The sequence below is a fragment of the Lasioglossum baleicum genome, chromosome 4 (genome assembly GCF_051020765.1).
Source record: "Lasioglossum baleicum chromosome 4, iyLasBale1, whole genome shotgun sequence".
NCBI lineage: Eukaryota > Metazoa > Arthropoda > Insecta > Hymenoptera > Halictidae > Lasioglossum > Lasioglossum baleicum.
The window spans coordinates 11176110-11197301 of NC_134932.1; the positions used below are offsets into that span (position 1 = coordinate 11176110).

At 45.8% G+C, this 21192-nt stretch overlaps 1 protein-coding gene across 2 annotated transcripts in view; it reads right to left on the reverse strand.

Annotated features, from left to right (window-relative positions):
- The window catches only part of LOC143208192 (uncharacterized), a 90287-nt gene that overhangs the window by 30627 nt on the left and 38468 nt on the right, over positions 1-21192 (reverse strand). For both annotated transcript variants that reach the window (XR_013008861.1, XM_076422360.1), the window contains exon 3: positions 13079-13158. Coding sequence is in view for 1 of the 2 variants with exons in the window: in XM_076422360.1 (XP_076278475.1) it covers positions 13079-13158 (80 nt within the window). In the remaining variant the exon portion in view is untranslated. The remainder of the gene's footprint in view (positions 1-13078; positions 13159-21192) is intronic.

Sequence of the window (21192 nt, forward strand, 5' to 3'; positions counted from 1 at the left end):
AGAAATTCGCGGGAGACGCGGAAATCCGAACGTGAAAATACGGAACAGCCGACCTGTCCTCGCATTCTAATACCGACCCGGCTTGGATTTAGGGGAGGACGCGCCTCACACATTTTAATTGCTGTCATCGTAACCCTGTAGTTTCCTCAATACACCCCCTTGAAATCTCTTCGCGGTGTCAACGTGAAAACGCCGCGTTTTCCCTACCCGCAGCAAGATTTCCGACGAATATATTTCCCTTCGTCGGTTTCGTGCGAATTTCTCTGCGACGATTTCGCACGAATTCTTCACCGATTGCGGTGGCTATTGTCCATCAACCGTGACCGTGATTTATCACAGTGATCGCCGAATCACGATTTCAATTATCATATTAACCCCTTGTGCTACGATTTATTTTACAATTGCGGTGATTGATAGTACGACGTACTTCTTTGACGTACGAAATTTCGTAGAGTATTTAAGATCGATATTCGAACAGCAGTAAAAATCTTTTTATCTTTTTTGAAATGTTTAAACGAGCTTAACTTTCTATTATTATAAGCTAATAGAGATTCCCAGCAAAATCAAACAGTTTTACGAGTCATAAATCTTTTATTATAAAATATGTTCAGTGAATAACAGTCGTAAGACAACTAGTAGTGGACAAAAATTTAAAGACACTCTAAAAAAGACGATGACTATTTTAATATTGTACTATACGATTTGAAATTTTTTGGGAAGCTAGAGCAATTAGTTTACTACAGTATGCGAATAGATTTTTTCAAAAATTGCAGTTGATCGGAATTATTATAAGTAGACTGCGGATTTTATGCACTTATGACAAAAATGGGGAGGTGTAATTTGAAATAGCAAAAATATCAGGAAGATTTAAATATACCATTATATTATTTTCAACCTACTAAACACTCCAGTTTGTTGAAATTCAGGTAAGAAATTTTTATTTTGCATACAGATCCGCAGTCTAATTATAAGCTAATAGAGATCAGTCAGATTTCAGCAAAATCAAACAGTTTTACGAGTCATAAATCTTTTATTATAAAATATGTTCAGTGAATAACAATCGTAGGACAAATAGTACAGTCATTGGCACAGTAAGAAGTAAACGTTAAACAGGCTATTTGTTTTATAATTAAACATATACCAACTTCTGTTATGAAAACTTACAACGTTGCTTCGAAATATAAATAAGAAGCAATATAAAATGATTTTCTATACCAGAAATTCTTAATACAATATTTGCCATTTAAATCAAAAGTGCCAGCAATAGTACAGTTTACCCTACATCGAAACGGACCCAATTCCTTGCTAGAGCAATCGCACGAGCAGCTTAAAAATTCGCGTTCTCCTATCAATTGTAAGAGACTTTGCTCGCGAATAAAACTGTCCAGCATCCCCCCGGAAGGGAAATACTGTTATGTCGAGCGTGATCTATTTTATAGAGGATCTTTCCCGGCGAATCCTTTCCGCCATCCTGAATCGGCATCGTGGATCGTGCATCGCGACAATTTACGCCGTCGAATAATCTGATCTAGAAGAAAGGAGAGTTTAGAGAAGGCGTTTCCCTCCCGAATACATTCGCACGCGAATTCGCCTCCGGTGAAAATAGCTCGCTCACGTATCCCCGGTAGATACCGTTAAGGTGGCCGAATGGATGGCACCTTAAATTAGCATTAGGCGACGTATCCGTAGTTACGATCGGGTAATTTAGCTTCCGCGGCCATTGCATGCCACCTACGTCACCAACTAGTAAGCCGAGAAGACTGGCGGGATTCGTTTTCCCTTTGCAATGAAGATCTAGGTGGCTGAGGCATTTAGGTTGCCGCGTTAACCGTGCCGTCTCGTAGACTTGACGTACTTTATTCCGGCTCACTCGTTCATTCCAATCGGACCAAGGAGAAATTTGTCTGGGATCCCTCGATCACTTTGCAGACAATTTTTATTTTGCGATAACTCCCAAAATTCTTCACCCCTGAATCATCCTACAGAGGGGTCTCGGCAATTACTAGAAAAGCGTTCCAAGATGAAAATGAATCCCAGAAAGAAGGCGAGTGAATCGGGATAATTGAATGCCGGCAAAGTGGATGAGCGTCTGCGATTAGCGGGGGTGATTCGTTTCTCGTTAACCGGGGGGACGTAGGGGGCTGATAAAGCATCGGCTCTGGAGCGGAATATGATCCCGGACGGCGTGGTATCGTCGTCGGATTCGGAGGCCTGGCATTAGTGAGTCGCGAGGGTGATTCTAGGGAAGCTCTCTATAGTAAAAGCTGCCGGCACGAGGCGACGGTAGCTCACCAGCGTTTCATTAGCGGAAGATGCTCCCCGCGGGGGCGTACAGAAAGGGACGAGGATGTTGTGGAAGAACGGAGACGGTCGTAGAACCCCATCGGAGTGAGAGAGAGAGAAAGAGAGCGACGGTTGGCTCGAGCTCGGTGAAGAAGGTGGGACGGGGTGGTTGGAGGCGGGAAAGCGAGATTAGAATCCCGTGCATGGTTGGAGGCGCATATATCGGCGAATAACTCACGTCCAACGGCGTGTATCTTCCTCCCGGATAGCTTTTCCTTATTCGCCCGATCTCGAAAATGTGATAAAGTCGTTACGGGCCGGTTTAATTCATCCCCTTAATGGCGGGGCCGCGCCACCGGGCGAGCCGAGCGTTATTAATTACCATACTGTCGGAGGAGAGCTGGTTTATACGAGACGAGGGGTATCCCCCATATTTATCGGGCACAGTTTTCAAATAGTTTTATCCGGCGGGCTACGGGCGTCTTCTTCGATAACCGAGTCTGGTTTATGGATAATCGAGACCCGCTACCGGGGATGACTATAACTATCGATCGCCCCGCGGAACACCGGACGACGATGTTACTACCATCGGATCGCTACTGCGACAACCATGGAGCCTATACCATGGAAAAAAAAGTATCTACAGACTACCGGCGGATAAGATTGCGTTAATAGTATCGTGGACTCCGGAGTGCGAACGAGATACTGATGAGACCTTCGGGAGCTGAACGCTGCCAGATAATATTCATGAGCACGCGATGAGAGCTCGCGGGACACTCGTTAGCCTCGTAATCAACGCGGCTACGACGGGGGATAAGCCTTCTGTTCGCACCTTGCACTTGTGTGTCGCAGGGGCCACAAAGACTGCGCTGTGTCCTTGTGTAATTCGTTAGACGACGCATCTGTAATTGCAGGTGTAGCTTCATTTAAAATCACTGGAAATTTACGACTGGGGGAAGTGAAGCGCTAAATTGTTCTCGTCATAAAATAAATCGCCACGATTCTAATTTTCATGGGCAACCGAGTTGGCGGTGACCAGCGATGGCCTCCGAGCGTCTCCAAAGCAATTTCGAAGCCGCAGGAGATTAAATCGAGGGCAAAGCAGCGCGGAAAAATGACGAAAGGGTGTAGCAGGGCGTAGGGAAGAGGGGGTTGGTCTCGCGTCAATTTCGGCGGGCACGGTAAAGCAATTTAATCGGCGTCCGCGGACACTAGGGCGGCGCAATGGCGCCAATGACATTTACATCCGCGCGAAGCGAGCAGACAAAAGAGAAACGGACAGTCGAGATACGTCAGCGGAATCGCCAGCGACCGGGCCAGAGTCCGCTTTGATGGGGTTCCACGGGTCGCCGGTACGCTCGTTTCGCAGTAGCATAAATGAGAGGTGAGATTAAACCGGGGGTGACGTATGGTGCTCGTCGCGCAGCCCCAGCAACTGCCGTTCCGCCCGGCTCTTTTTTCCGTTTTTCTTTTCCCTCTTCTCCCCTCCCTTTTCATTGTTCGTTTTTCCACGGACAACTCTCTCTCCCCTCTCTCTTTCTCTCTGTCCCTCGCACCGGCTCGCCTTCCCGTGATTTTTTCCCGTTACGCTCGCTCCCCCGGTAATGGAAGAAACATAGAGGGATCACGGATCCGAATGAACACGTTAAAACGCGGAAACGAAAAGCAAAAGCGTGGGAGGGCCCACCCTCGGGCTGACGGGGGTTGCCGAGGATATGGGGAACCGCGGATAAATAACGCGTCGCAGGAACGCGCGCAAAAATAAACATGCGGACAAAGAAGCCCTGCAAACCTAACGACGCGATTGCGATCCGCCGACCACCCCTCACGAAAATTCGCTGGGGGAAAAATGGAGTGCGGATCGAAATACCTCGGACGTATTTATTATGGCGGAGGGAGCACACCGAAATTTAGGGAGTTCAATTCACTGGCGTGGTTCGTCCTTTTTTTTCTTGACCTGTTGAGGAGAGTCCGATTTTAGAATCGGACTCATTCCGTTTTTACACGCGCTGTATGGGATCATCGAGGACATTTTTGTGTGGGGATAAGTAGACTTTGAAAACGCATTATTGCAAATGCATGTTTGCGTTGATGTATCGAGTGTAGCAAATTTAGTTACGACCTAATAAATGCAAGAAAGTTGGAAGAGTACTCTCGGCGTCATAAATCTCCACGTTTCTGTCTTATTTCTACAGTCGTACAAGAATTACATTAACACATACTCTCGCGAATACCCATTAATCTCCCACCTTTTTTACTTACTGCAAGCATGAAAGAACTCTCCCAACTGAAGATTGAGAAGAACAAATGCTACGTTCCCTTAAAAAGACGGCTCCCAGCGATCGTGCAGGAGTAATATCGCAGGCCAAGACAGCCAAGAGAGGAAAACCTGAAATTCTCTTGAAAATCCGGGCGAGATCCGGACTTAATCAGCCGGAGATCGCGAACGGGTCTGAGAGGCCGTCTCGCAGACTCATTCTCATACTGATGCAGATACGTCGAGAGCGTCGTCGCGACAAGAGAGGAGTCTGAGAGAGAGAGAGAGAGGGAGAGAGAGAAGGAGAGTGGAGGATCACGGATGCGGGGCAAGTGCTCAAAGCCAGAAGAGGAGCCAGTGGACAACGAGAGGACCGCGTCGTTTGGTCAGAGGGTGTTCGTATATATGCCAACACGTGGGATTAACTTGTATCCCGTAAAGCCGCCCGCCGCCAGCATACAAAGGTGGCTCGTAAGTCTCGCCGGATACCTGGCTAACGAAAATTACGATCTTACTAGCACGAGATTCTACTGTACCGGCACATTAGTTTCCTCGGCGTGTCCTCCAGCCCCCGTCCCCCGCCTGTCCCCCTTTGACCACCATATCCCATCGCTCCTGCCCCCCATAAGCTACGTTTTCTCCTCGCCTACGCGACTCGGTACGCCTACCAGGAGAGAGAAGACCAGCCACTCTATCTCTCTCTCTCTCCCTCCGATGTCCCTGTGACTTTTTCCATCTTCGACGTCTCTTGTATTCACGGCGATAACTCTACCGACCAGCGCCGATATCTCAGTGGAAGCTATGACGAAGATCATGGGAAGCAGCGGGGGCTCTTTCTTCTTGCCACGCAGATCCCATCGGGCTGCCGGCGCGGATATAATTACCCCGTGGGAGAAAGAGTTCGCGAATTATGGGGGTTGCGCCCCGGGAACGAGACTCGGAACCCCTCGCTGCCTGAGAGCGTTCCGGTGCCTCGTAATTATGAGGAGAAGACTGCCAGAACTGTAATTTCTCGAACTCGATTCGGAAGAACTTGAGGAGAAGCGAATTCAAGGGAGTTTGTTTCATCAACTTGCGGGTCGAATTAAAATAGTAATTAAATCGTGGGAGCGGTCTACTGAATTGGAGGGAGAACGAAAGTGGATTGAGAATTCTGTTCATCATCGCAGTCGGGATCGATCCAGACCGGATGCGGCCTGAATGAAAATAAAATCGGGTGGAAAATTGTTTGTGTAGAGCACGGACAAAGTAGTACATTCGCGCAGGAAAATTTCGCCGGATACGGGGGAAAAAACGGCTAGTCAACGACCAATTAGGGCGCGCAGGTCCCCTGAATTTTAATAGTGGAAGGCAGGAGGTCGGTCGCCGGTCGGCGCGAATAAAGTTGGAGCGCGAATAGAAGAAACGGTCCGGAACTGGATAGAAGTTCGATCCTATGATATTCGTAGCCAATCGAGCCGTCCAATAAATGCAGATCGACGGGTGTACCTGTCCCGCCGCGCCGGAAAAACCGTTTCCTTCTCTGGTCCTCTTTCCGCCTTTTATCCTCGACACACACACACATATACATATATATGTATATATATACAATTTTTTGTTACTCTTGCGAGAAGGGAGAGAGAGAAGAAGGGGAGGGACGAGAGAGAGAGAGAATTTAGCGTCGCCATTATGCAGAACGGGTTGTATTGGCAGAGCCTCAATCCCAATTCCCAGGGATAGCTAGCTGGTCGAATGGCAAAGCCAAACAAACCTTATTTATGTCTCAATTAAAGCCGGGAATGGGATGCACCCTCGATGGAGCGGCTCCAGACAATAAAGCAGTCGAAAGAGGGAGGCGGGGGAGTGGGAGGACGAGCAGAGAGAGAGAGAGAGAGAGAGAGAGAGAAGAGAAAGGAGGAGAAGGTGGAGAAGGAGGAGGAGATGAAGCGGGAGTAAGAGCAGAAGAATGGGGGCGGAGGGGTGCGGGGGAGGCGCAAAAGGGAGGCGGTGGAAGGTGAGGAAGAGGCGCAGGAGAGGGATGGAGGGCCAGCAAAAGGGATCGGGGATGGAGACGGAAAACTGTGGATCGTTGAACGCCGACCTCTGGACTCTGAACTTTCCGGGGGTTGGCGAGCGGTGCGCAGGGGGTTTGCAAAGGGGTGGACCCGGGGGGGAGAGGCGGGAGGGACGCGGTACACCATTGGTTTTAGCCGGCGGATTCTGCGTATATCCGAAACTGAACTAAATACCAGGGGGACACCGAGCTGCCGAGGAGATAACGAGCGAACTCGTGAAACGGCCATAGATCAGCCGGCTTAATTATCTCCACGCATCGCTGCCTACCCCTTCTAATCGCCGGCCTACACCCACGTCCGTCCGAGAGCAGCAGCCAAGTCCCCGTTCCATTGGCCGTCGAACGCGCGGCAATCCTTCGGCCACCCTCTCCGGGATCATTTCATCTCCATGCACAGAGAACACCAGGCCGCACCGCGTGATCCGTTCGGCCGCGAGAGTGTCGTCCGTCAGGAATTTCGGGGGATGAAGACACTTCTATCCCGCAGACGAAACAGAGCGGAGAAACAAGTATAAAATCGCTGTGCAACATCAATTTCACCTGGCGAGAAAGGGGATCCCGTTGCGACGCACCCGTGCGTCTGCATCTTTGGCTCTCTCTCTCTCTCTCTCTCTCTCTCTGTTTGCTGAACGAGGCCCGTCGACGATTTGAATATTTCATGCTTATCAACTATGCATCACGTACACTGTCTCGGCCGGCTCGTATTTACAAGAGTATCACGAGGAATCTTAAGTTTATTCCCACTTCGGCTGTATGTTTGTACGCAATAAGATATGTTGATATTCCTCCCGTCTAACCCCTTCTTTCCCTCTATCATCCCCCTCGGCCGAGCGATGCCGAGCGAGGCAACACCAACCCTCGTTCCTTTTTATCTCCGCAAAGTTTCCACCCCATCAGGCTCACCCTCGTAACCCCCACACCTCCTTCCTGGCCTCCCTCCTTCCTCCTCTCGCACTCTCTCTTCCAACCTTCGCCCTGCACCCTGTTACACCCTCGCCACGAAACCTCGCCCCGCGTTCCTCTTTCCGCTACCGGGCACGAACCACCCTCAACCCATTCCCTGGCAGCCCCTACCTCCTACGAAGCGCCACGGCAGTCATGGCGGCAGTTACGGAATCAATAAAAGTGGTGCTCATGCGCCTCAACTGCCGTCGCTACTGCCGTCCGCCGCCACCTCTCGCACCCCCGACCCCATCTTCCCACCCTCCTTCCAAGCTTCCCAGCAAAACCACCCCTTTCTCTCCTCTCCTCTCCTCTCTCCATCGCTGTTTCTCTCTTCTCTCTGTCCTGTTCGCTCCCAGCACGCGGCACGACGTGCTCCCACCACCCTGGATTTCGTCAGCCGCCTCGCACAACCACCCCAACCCGCCCCCACGACGAGGTCTTTGAATCGCGCCAACTCCAACCTCTCTCCTCCTCGTCGTATCCATCCTTCCCGAAACTACACCTAAAACTATACACACCGACCATCCTACCTGTACCGGGTGTCCCGATAGCAATTTTTTCCTTTACCCACCCCCGACCGGGCTGCAACGCGGACAGTAAATCGCTCCCGCATAACGCCGGACACCACGTTGAATTTTGATCGCATATGTGGACCCTGAAGACCACGGATCCTTGGGTGAGACGCCTCCCATGCTATGGTTTCGTTATCCCCCTGCAGCATTTCTGGAATTCATGGGGAAGTTGCTTGGCGCCTCATAACGCGGTGCGCGTCATGTTTGATTTTTAGCCTTTTACCTTCGATGTAATCCTTTTGCCATTTCTGAATTTACTCGAAAGAATACGCCCGGAATTTTGGTTTACCTCGTGGGTGGGGTGTTAGGCTTCAATTGTTGTGTTTGAGGAAGGGTTGATCCTGTTTGGATCGTTTTCAAGTGATCCAGAGGAATGGAGGAGTTTGAAATCTTGATTCGAGTGGGCATAAAGAGATCCACATCCCCTGTATCGGTGCTAGAATGCTCGTAAAAGGTGTACGTCCCTTTGTCCCGACGAAATAAGCCAACAATTTCAGGTTCCGTGGGGTTATGTGCCTCGAGTACGTGTTAGGAGCAGCGTTTCGCGGTGAATGACAAGGGGTGAATGGATAAGCTCGAGTGTTATCAGTTCCTGAGCCTGTGCTTCACTACCAATCTCGGCTGAGTGTATTCTCTTCACTGAAATTGAGCTGTGTTCATCGCTTTACTACCATCCCTTTTATTCTGCATAAGGCAGTGATCGATTCGAACGCGATCTTCATTTTAAATCAAATCTAATCGAATCCCTAATAGAATACACGAATTTCTCTTTAACGCCATTTCATATAAATCGATGAGAACGGCGTAAACAATATTGTAAAAGTGTCCAAATCTGGTGTGGTATTCAAGTACACAAACGCGATCATTTCGAAGCTACTAATTCAATTCTTTGCGCACGCTGTGGAAAATTCTCTTCATGGTATACTCCACATACACAACTCGAATATGCTTAAAATAACTTTTTCTTTTTCGAAAACAAAGATAAATTCTCTCCCACACCGATTCCATCGATTCCCAAAAATCTGACATCCTCCGACTAAATCACGCGCATAAATATCCACAATCTACCCACACCGAAAAATCTACAAAAAAAACCCATAAAACTTGAAACATATTCTACTCAATAAATTCATCAGATGGAAACACTGGGTCCAATAATTTTTTTCATAATCTTGTATCGGTTCCGGCTCGCGACCGTATCGGCGATCGCAACACGGTATCGGCGGTATGATAAACGATGCCAGATTATTTATACGCGGAATAAATATTTCCCGGGTCGGGTTCGGAAAATATCGCGTGTAGATCCGAAATATAAAAACTGGGGGAAAAACGCCATTCGGGAGGAAGGGCGGTGTATGTTTGTGGGCGTTATCTGTTTCGCGGCCGATTTCATTGAAGAGACACCTAGAACGCGCCTTCGAATCGAACACGAATAAATCCGTCTATGTTACGCCAAACATCGCGCACAAACACTGTGTGCTATGCACTGATTTTATTTAGATTTCGTTTCTATAAAACTCATCCCCGAAGACGTAAACGTAAGGGGCCATTTGTCAGATGTCGGTGACTAGGGAAGTCAAGTAGCATTTTCTAAAATATTCTACATCAATTTTAACAGTTCCGATAAAAATTGACAAGTCAATTAATTGTACTCACCACTAGGGATGGGATCAAGTACCTCGCAAGCAAACAGGTTCGCAGTGTTCGCACCTTGATTGATGGAATTCGAACTCTCTATAAGTACTTCGAAAAAAAAAATAGTACTCCCAAGTATACTCGAACCTTTGCCAGACAGTTCCGAACCCTTTAAAAGTACTGTGGTAAACGTAAATAATACTTGCAAGTAGGGTTTCCAGATCTTCTATATTTGATATGAGTCTTCTATATTTGAACTTGATCTTTACGTACCTATAGGAATTTTCAAAAATCTTTGTTTGAATAAAAAAGTGTAAAATGTGCTGTGTACCTCTTTTACTTGAACTCCTATATTTTGAGCCTATCTCACATATACATATACATAATTGCAGTTTTCACTACTTCTTCTATATTTGGATAAAACATTTCTACTTGCAAGTATACTCGAATCTTGGTCGAACAGTTCCGAAACTTTCGAAATTTTTATAAATATGTTGTTCCAGCGCGGCATCTGTTTATTTTTTTTTTTTTTTGTAAACACGCTGTGGAGATGAGAGAGAAAACGGGATCTCATCTAATTTGACATGCTTCTACCGATGATTGTAGTTTGGAATGTACTTTGCGACAAAAGCTCTCTTCTCTGATATATTATATCGAACATTATCTAGGTGATGTCGAGAACAGTCATTTGTATATGTTAGCTGCATTATTGGATCCACGATTCAAAACATTAGCTTTTTCTAAAGATGAATCTATCCCTCGAGCACGAGATGCCTTGACTGATATAGCCACTAATTATATTAACAATGATAATTCATCTACAACATGTGATAGTTCACGACGCAGATGTCCGAAAATCGGCACAATAGCGAATGATCAATTTGGTCATCCTTCGACAATGAAATAGCAATTACAAATAATACGATACCTATCTGATCGTCTGCTGTGTTAGAAGTGGAAAATTATCTAAAATCACAATATTTAGAACGCAAAGAAGACCCGTTATTATTTTGGCGTGAAAATTCAATAAAGTAGCCCATTTTATCAAAAATTGACTATCTTTGTATAATGGCCACATCTGTATCTTCAGAAAAAGTTTTTTCAAAAGCAGGAAATATCATGGATAAAAAAGAAATAGGATAAAACCAAGTATTGTAAATGAAATATTATTCTTAAATAGGTACGAATTAAATAAAGAAAGTGCTTAAAACCTACTATGCAGTTCTGATTTCCAAGATTCGAGTACTACTTGTGAAAGTTTCGATTACTTTCAACATCGAAGTACTTATAAGTATCTTTTCGAAACTTGTAAATACTCATTCCGAGGTTCGATAACTACTTGTATACAATGAATACTTTTCAAGTATAATTATTGAAACTTTTATTGCTTTTAAGTAGTACTCGCAACCCATGAAATGAAACTTGGTTATTGAACTTGACTCGGATTCGTGAGTACATATTGAACTTGATCCCATCCCTACTCACCACTAGGGTTGCCAGAAATGTTTTATGCAAATATAGAAGAAGTAGTGAAAACTGCAATTATGTATATATGAGACAGGCTCAAAATATAGGAGGTTCAAGTAAAAGAGGTACACAGCACATTTTACACTTTTTTATTCAAACAAAGATTTTTAAAATTCCTATAGGTACGTAAAGATCAAGTTCAAATATAGAAGACTCATATCAACTATAGGATATCTGGAAACCCTACTCACCACCAATGTGCTCAGATAGTGAAGATAATGAAAATTTGATGTCGATCGAAAGAAGCGTCACCGTTGCACCAAAAATAGCAAAGCGAAGAATCGATGATGGGATCATCCTGCAGCGTTAAAGATCATGGCAGCTCGGGCCCAGCGAAATAAAATGTAAATAAAGCACGTAGGCTAGCGTGAAATGGAAACGAGCCAGCGTAGAGACACGAACGGCCATAAATCGGACTGTGTTCCCGCGAGCGTAACAACAGCGTTTCCGGGCGCGGCGAGTTCGATCGTAGCGTGCGGTTGATCGAACCGTCCCGCCGCTAATTTCGCGGGTATCTGATTAATTAACCGGTAGAACGGCGCGCAGCCCTGGCCACGGTGATTAATCATTTGACCGTGGCCCGGTAAACAAGCGTTCCTGCGGCGGTTGGTAGCTTTTCCACTCGTAGGACACCGAATTTTCGAAAGCGGAGGGGGTACAGGAGACGAGCGGTGGTTCGAAAACAGTGGTGGACAAGGGGTGAAACGGGGGGAACGGGGTGACTAGCGAGCACGTAATGCCGGAATAATGTCTCGCATAAACTGCGGCTAGTCGCGGCGCGGCTGTGCGTGTGTGCATGCACCAGCTCCGCGAAAACAACGTCATACGTTGTAACGCGTACGCACCTCGTTACAGCCCTGTCATACGTTACACGCGGAATCGATCCGATCGACGCTTGCGGTCCCGGTCGACAACGAGTCGACCCAGGATGCTCGCCGAAAAATTGAGAAATCAAAGGGTCTTCCGGGAATTCACCATCGAAATTGCCAGTCCGACAATGTTTTGCAAATGATCGCTGAAAATGCTGCAACCACCGGACCCTCCGCAACGATTCTTCATTTTACATTCAGACGAATCCTTACACGAATTTTATACTTTTATTCTGCGTGGTTCCTGTTCGTTCTAAGCACATCATCTGATCTATCTAAGAAAATAAAGAATTTTATCTCTGTGGATGGCACCGATTCAGAATTGTTTAATTAGCGACACTCTCTCTCTCTCTCTCTCTCTCTGCGTCCACGCAACTCGTTACGCGAGCAGCAATCTTGCTCCTCAATATAATCGTTCAATGGCTAATGACGAATAATTTCGCGTATGGCCGATGCAAATTTTCAAAGGCGATACGATCTTCATTGCCCGGCCTGCCCGTCGCAATTAGCGTTTAATTGAAAAATATCCGTAATCACCGGCCCGGAGATACTCGCCGACTGATCGTCTGCTCGGAGGATCTTTCCGGATCGACTCGGCGCGTTTCGATCATTCCTTTTTTTAGCAGGTCGATTTTCTCGAAGCAATTTTTCTGCTTCCGCGCGTCGTAATTAACTGGCACCCTCTAATTTACGTGAACGTGTCTCGGGCCACGTTAGCTGCCTTGGGTTATTACAAAATGCGTTTATAAAATTATTTTAACGCGGCTCTGCGTTCTTGGTATATGCAGCGTGTACTCGGTAACTGTCTATTTGTTGTGTGTCTGCGGGAGCACAATTTATCTAAATAAATTCTCATTGCTAACGGTTCAGTAGAAAATATCCAAAAAACAGTAAAAATTTCTAATTTCCCAGAAGGGATCACACCAATTCAACTCACCCTCAGATTGAACCATCTCGCATTTTCCTCAGACATCCTCGGACATCCTTCAGAGACCCCAGGAGCATACCTGGAACAAACTATTAAACTCGTTAATATACCAGCTAGCTTAACGACCAATAAATTCGTCGGACGATCCCCAAACAGTTGAACCGTTCACTCGCCGCCCCTGCGTTCACTCCCTAGGGATTCCAAAGACAAGGAACACACAGTTTAAAACGGCCTAATAGCCAAGATAAAGGTCTCGGCTAATTAACAGTGTATCGCGGGTTTCCATAGCCAACGGACGATTCGAAAACAATCGTCGAAGGGTTGGGCGGTTACAAGCGATCCAGAAGTTTTTCGGTTGTAGAAACTGGGAAAGAATGCCGGTAGCCGGGCACGGGGGTAGCTCGAAACGGACGATCCTTTCACGGTGAATGGGTCGTACTCTCGAGGCGAAATAGGCCATAGCTGCAGCAACCAATGGGCAATGCAGCCCGTGGCAAAGTATGGCGAGCACGTCTGTATTGGTTGTAGACGTCGCCGTCGCGAGCCGAGCCCCGTGTTCAACCCCGTAGCAAGGTGTGTGTACGGGGTGCGATATGGTGTTTTAACCTTCGGGTAACTCTCCAAGCCACCTTCGTTCAGAAGCAAGTTGCGCCACTAGCCGCGTGCCACCGTGGAAACCGCCTATCCTATCCGAGGCGATAAACGCTTCTGCTCTGCTCTACTCGGCTCTGCACAGCTGAAATCTGGCCATCCTACTTAGCCACGTGATTCATAAATAATGCAGAAACCCTCACGGAACCTTGAACGGTTCCTCCGGTCGCTGACAGAATTCCTTCGGGCTCGATGGGGTCGATGAAATCGCACTGATTGCGAATAGTCGAGTTTCGCACCGGGGAAATTGAGCGTTTGGAGAAGTGAGCTGTTGCTGCCTGGAATGTGATTGATAAGGAAAATTGAAGGACTGTTACTGGTTAGCAGCATGTTTGAGGGAATGAGGTGGCTTGACGCGGTTCGTAAGTAATGTAGAAAACGCCATAGGACCTGCAATTCTTCCTCTGGTCGAGAAATATCTCGAGTAGAGCACTGAGTAGTAAATGGCACTGATTAAAAATGTTTAAATTTGAAACTCTCTCGAATTCTTGCATACAGATTGTTAAAGAAAGACAACCCTTCGTGTCTCTAAGAACGTGATTGATAAACATAATTAATAGGCGATACCGAAGCCGAGGCTAAGAACTATGACTTTGTTGTAAATCTGAGAGGGCTGCTTCACGAGATAACTGGGGTATACAGTCGATTATAAAAGCTTAATTTTAATGATTGAAAAGTAAATTGGAACTTAGAATTTAGTTCGAGAGCGTCTTTATTTGCTTGCGGAAATCACAAAGCAAAAGAATGAAAATTATGATTTAATCATCAAATTGGTTTCGAGTAATACAGATAACGCACTCAAGAGATACTTTCACGTTAAACTGTACGGTTCTATCTCGGTCGATGAAGTCATCTGACACAATTTCACCCAGACACTTATCTCGCACTCTTTTCCCATCGATCATTGCACCAGCGATTCTACAATCAACGGTTTCCACCAACGAAGCGCCGGCAAGAACACAGAAACTTCATTCGTAATATCACACAGATAGATTAAACGCTTCTGCATATGATTTATACGCACACTAGAAATTCATTAATAGATTGCGATAACCGGCTGACATTCCAACGTTATCGTGTCGTTGAAATAATTGTTATCGCTGCCGGTGTGTGGTGTCCCACGCGATGTTAACGTCGTTAAGTATAATAACGGTGAACTATTTCACCGTCGTAGGAGCACCGTACCACCGAAAAAAGGTAGTAAAAGAACGTATCAGAAAAAAACTTGCTGCAAAATAGCTGTTAGGGGCAATAAATCGTGTGTAGATGTCGGGGTAATTGTTACCTGTACGTACGTCTGTAACCGTTTTTCCGTTCTTTAGTTTCTATCCGATAAAAAACTTCTCGAAGTAGATATGTAATCTCGTTTCCCCCAGAGCGATAGGATCTAATTGGTTTCAGCAAGCACTTTCTGAAATTTCCTACAATGTGCCCAACTTTTTAACGTTGCCGAGTTGCTAGGAAAATGTAGACCAAAGCAAATTGTTTCTAAGAAATTTTTTCAGAAATTTCCGGTTACATTAAAAGAATTCCACGTGAAAGCAACGAAAGAGCATCCCATTAATATAATATTCGGACGCTATGGTGCAATATTAAAAAAGTTATCGTCCTTTCAAGCAGAGATGGGCATTATTAGGTGAAACAAATATTTCAAATACTATTTAATATTTTAGATTTTATTTTGCTTGAAGAAAATACTATTTTAAATAAGATATACAATTTCGAAAATAAAATATTTCTATTTTAACAATCTGAACCTCAAAATAAAATATTTCTATTTTAACAGTCTGAACCCTCAAAATAAAATATTTCTATTTTAGCAATCTAAACCTCAAAATAAAATATTTCTATTTTAACAATTTAAAATTGAAATTGAAAATAAAGGCGAAATACAAATATTTACAATATTCTTCCAATAAAATATTATTTTCAAATACTATTTTCAAAAAAAAAATCACTGCCTCAAACAAATTATTTTATTTTCAAAAATTATTGCATCAAATAAAATATTTTATTTTCAAAGTTGTACACATACTTTAAAACAAATAGGATTATATATTCTATATTTACTATTTAAAATACTATTTTCCCCAGCTCTGCTTTCAAGAGTGTCCGAATACTAGTGGCACTGTATCAAGCTCTTGCAAATGTAGTTCGTTCTTAAAAATGCCAAGAAAAATGAACACAGGTGGGTAGAGAACGGCCAGGTTTTCGAGCGGACTGTACTATCTTTATCAGTCGGAGGTGGACAGCGGGCCGAGGCGATCGGAATACATCAGCCCGATCCTGGTCAGATAAAAAAGGCGATTTTCCTAATACAGGACGAATGTTAAATCACTGTCGGAGTGTCGTGGAGAAGAGAGGGGACAAGGTGGACTCGGTGAACGTGTCCTTTTGTCCTGGAACGGCACAATACAAGAGGCCCGGCTCGCGATAACAAGGGCAGACATATTAGTCTCGGCGAGGCTGCGAGCCAGCGAGATGTAGAACGTCCCTTCTTATATGCAAACCACTCTCTCCATCGAGGGCGACGAGTGTAAAAAATATCAACGGCGGCCCGTTATCGAGAAGTTCTCTTTATACGCGCACCTAAAACGCGTATACTCTTTTTACCCCGCGCCCGCTCGCGCGTGTACGAGTACGTTCTCGGGCCGGGTCGGGCCGGGCCGAGTAGGGGGCGCTAATGTCCGCCGTTACTCACGATTCTCATTTGCAAGATTGCCTATACATCTCGTGGCATCCTACCATGACCGTCCCTCTATACAGGTTCATCGCTATGTGTTGGTACATGCAACGGGTGTATCGAAAGTTACAGCTACCACGCGAAATTTAGAGAAATTCCTCTAGCGTGCGAACTCCGGTATCGTTCGGTATTAAACTTTCGCGAAAATCGCATTTTCCCAGCTGGATCGTTAGAGTCGATGCTACTCTCGAAGCCCCAACTCGAGCCTGGATTGTAAGAGGATTGATAGAGGATGGAGGAGTTATACATTTAAACAATCCACACGATTTGCAATACAATCAAGAGTACGTCTGCCCACTTTGACTGTCGTTCACGATCTGGTGCGACGGACCTGTCGCCGAATTCGCTTAGCGAATTCTCTGTCTCATTCTCTCAAACATTCTCTCGTCTTTCCTCATTCGACCTATCACTCATTCTGTTTACTCATTCGCTCACTCGCCAACTTCCTTTCTCACTCATTCACCCATACATACATCACGGTTTGCAGGAAATGTTCATTTTACATAAAGATCCGCAACCAAGTTCGCTCATTAAAAAGTCAAATTCGCCTAAAACCTCGTGTCGTTTGATTTACCAGGACACCGAAGCGAACATCTGTTTTTTTTCTGTCGTCGTAGAACCTCCTAGAGGGAGAAACAAACATCACCATCGACCTTGTCCATTGGCACTTTTTTTCGGCCTTGGATGGAATCCTATCGTAAAACGGTCGGGCGAGGAGTCAATGACGGTCCGCCTAAATTGCTGTAAAAAAGTGACGTGGGTCTGCGGATCCTCGGACGGTTAACAGCGGTGACAACAATGCATCCCTGGGCTTGCCGTTACGTGGGCAGAAGCGTAGCCCTTTTGTTCGATCCTTTGACCTTCCTGCTTACGAACAATGCCTACGCCGGCTGACCCTTTAAGTTAACTCGGTCTCTCGATCTACCTTGCGAGCCGATGCTTTTTTGCCCGGAGACCTTGAAGCAGATCTTAGGGTAGGAAGGGCGGAAAACTGATTTACGGCTTTACCGTAGTCCCAGCCGTGACCTGCACCGTTTCGCCACATTTTCCGTTTTTCCGAACCTGCTGAGACCCCATCAAATTTCTGTTCTCCGTTATTTAGTTCCAGCTACAATTAATTTGTGAGATTTGTAAAGCCTTTCGGTTGGAGCAATCTTCCAAGCTTCAATTTTCGTATTTCCTGGCAGCAATTAATGTTTATTCCCAGCTCCGTGAACCCGATCGCCTATAGTAATTTTCTGGAGCCTCGCACGAAGCCTGCCCGATAAACATTGCTCAGCGGAACAAAGAAGAATCGCCATGAGGATTTCGCTGTTCCTGATCGCTCGCAAGCGTTGCTTGTTCGAAGAGCAAAAAACTTGCCCGATCTCGGGGATCAGATGCATGTGATTGTTCGCGAATCCGTGTACGTAGTATCTATTTTCTCTGTACTTTATAGTGCACGCAACACGCCGGAGATACGTTTAAATTGTTTTAAGTCTGAAACGTTTCCAGTTGATCGCGCTCCCATGCATGTTTCACCAGTTGGACTCTGTGCGATGATACTCCTTCTCTCTCTCTGTACGTGGGAGCAACTGCAATTGCAGGAACGGCGTCGGGAAGAGAATACCTGCCAATTATAGTGACTGCCTTATAATTACTCGGCTGTGCCCCCCTCAGCGCAATAAGATGGCCCGCCTGCAAAATGGCCGCTCTAGATCAGCCGCAACAAGACCTGGCACACGCATAGACGCCGGTTAATGGCTGCATGCTTCTGGAATAACGTACTGTTCACGTGGGTGTTACAAGATCCTGTACAACCAACGTAGGTGTAACATTATGCCTCCTGTCCGGCAACTACTTGCCCTCCGCGAGACCGTAACTCTGCATTCGGTAATAGCCACGGGTTCTTCCGAGACGTAATTACCGAGCCGCGAACGCTTTCGTCGGGATTAATTCGTCAGAAACAAGCCGGGGAGCTGTCCGAGCTGTTCTGGGGCGTCGGGCTCGTTTGCTTCTGCAGAAAATTATTTTTATTCTGGCGAAAAGACGCGATGAATTTGTCCAGTGAAGAAAATTTTGGAGAGAAATCGTAAAAATGATTTTTTTTTATCAAAATTGCGCACACGTCGGCCGCACAGCAGCACGGATAAATTTTCCGAGGGCCATTGTCTCAAGCTAACAAGTAATTACAGCCTCGGGAACAGCGCATTACATTCCCCTTGTAATCTCGAGCACCAGGAAAACCTTTCAGGACTATCGTGCCAGACGTTTCTGCGTAGGACACGTACGTGGATGATAACGACGAGAGCAATAAGGGGCGGAGAGACGTGCTGGCAACATGGTGACAGTGGAAAAGAGAACGCACTGCTTGGCTGGCTGAACTAAAAACGTACGAAGATCGCGATATTAATTGAAGCAGAATGCAGTAAGTCCTCGATACAAACATATTTAATAATGTAAACAATATTGGTCAATCAATTTTTAGTGATGCCTCTCTCTGTCAGAGTCACCACTCGCGTGCTAAGGGTTGAACGGATTAATGACTGTTGGAGCCTCGCGTGCACGATCGCGACCGAGAAATAAGTCAGTGAAGCGAGTCAGCAACGAGTTTCACTTTCCCGGTTCGACGGTTAAATCCGAACGCGAGAGACAGCCTCGAAAAAGAGGCTCGTTCGTTATCCAATTACGGAATGTCAGGGTAATTGCGGCGAAGGTGAAAATTGCCGGAGAGCGCGGGACGGGGAAGGCAGAGGAGTAGAGAGGAAGAAGAGGGAAAATGTAAAATCCTCTTAAATTAATTTGTTGTATAACGAAGCCGTAGACCGTGAACGAGAAAAGAGGTGGCCGCGACTGCGGCGACTGCGTGAAAAGTTTCGCCGACGCGCTGTTAAGACATAATCGGATATTAAAAACCGTAGAGCTACCACGGCCGGGGTAATTAATTCATAATTGGCTGATCTTGCAAGAGGCTGTCGCGCAATCTTAATTCAATCTATCGCCATTCGTGGCGCCTCGTTACGACGTTAGGCCCCTCCTCGTCTCTGCAGCACTTTACTCGCAGACTAGCAACGCAGCTCTTCGCTGCGTTGTACGCACGCACGTATCCGCCATCGCACCAATATAATAATCATTTTGAGTCATCGCCCTTAACGGCAATAAAAATTCAGATCGTAAATATCCTGCTAATAAGGTACGTGACGAGAATCGAATATGGCGCCTGCCCGCTACCGTGGACGCTAATTACGCGCCTCCTTTCTCGCGAAAATCGAACCCGTGAAATATCGCTCGACCGACAACCTGCGAAATATACCAGTGCCCTCCGATCCCCACACAGGGTGTCCGCAAAAAAAAAAACCCATCCTTTCAATTCTTTATTCATACTCCACCGACTGAAATTATTTGAAACAATAAAGCTACTGGGTCGTGTCGTCTTCAAAACACGAGATTGAATGTATCGCGAGCTCCTGCGATTACAATATGTACTGGAATCAATTGAATCTTATGTTAAACGAGAATTCAGAAGCTTCTTTTAGAACTTTGTATGCAACATATTCATTAAAAAGCCTCTAATTGCAGGCTTCCGGCAGCTGAATTGTTAAACAGCTACCGCTAACAAGAAAAGCACTCGTATGCTGATAATTGGTTGAATCCCCGATGCTTTCTTCGATACAAAATTATGTACATGGAAATGTTCTTGAATTTAAAGCTACATCATTAAGCAAGAGGTTTATGTAAATCAGTTTTGCTGAAATGTTCTGTGGAAAATTGGCTCAAGCCTTCGTAGCCTGAAGGAACTTTACGGTTCATCGTCTTCGTTAAAAAAAATTGTACGCACGAGGAAAAATTATTCTATAAAATCATTTTAACAAAAGTTCCTGTGCACGAAGGCAACTGGAAAGTTATTTCGCGAGTGCGACCGTCAATTCGATGTTTCAGCGAACAGAAAAATCTGTTATTTTGCAACCAGCAACAGGAAAATAGCGAGCTCGCGGTGTCGCGATTAATTGTGGCAATCGGCAATCCTTTTCTTCGAATTTGTTACCGGATCGGGTTCCCATTGCGAGCTGTAGCATTAAAACACGATCCGCAGAATATTGATCAATTTATATTTTATAAATTGCCCGGCTGAAATGAATGGGGAACGGGAGAGACGCGACGGGAATGATTTTCGCCGCTCCGCGGATCGACGCGAAAAACGTTCACGGTGTCCCGTAAATCAGCCTCTATCATTCATAATTGCCAGGCACGGAAATAATTTCGACTCGACGCCGATTTCCATTCCTCGACGACGAGCACTGCAGACTGCTTCGTGTTCGAATTAAGGTTTGAAAGGTTTCGCCGTGTGCCGCTAGATGCCGACACGGTTACCAGACATCGAGAGCTTCTAGAGCAGCTATTTCACGAACGTTTGGTATGTACCTCTAAAATTATCCACATCATTTTCCGCTCCATAAACTTATCGCTGCGAAAAAACACACTGGACGTCCGTACTCTGATCTCGGGCTAGCACTAGATCTATCGAACGATCGAAATTACGCTAGAGATCGCTCGTTCAGACAATCGGCTTCTATCGCATCAATTTCGTCAAAATTGGTGATCAATTCTCTAAACGGCGATGAAAAGAAGTTGCACCAGGGGGAAACCCCCATTGTACTTGCTTGATACAGACTGCCGATTTTTACGCAGAACAATTATTGTCATAGGGAAGCTAACTAGAAATTTCCTTCTTTTCCTCGAAGAGGACCAA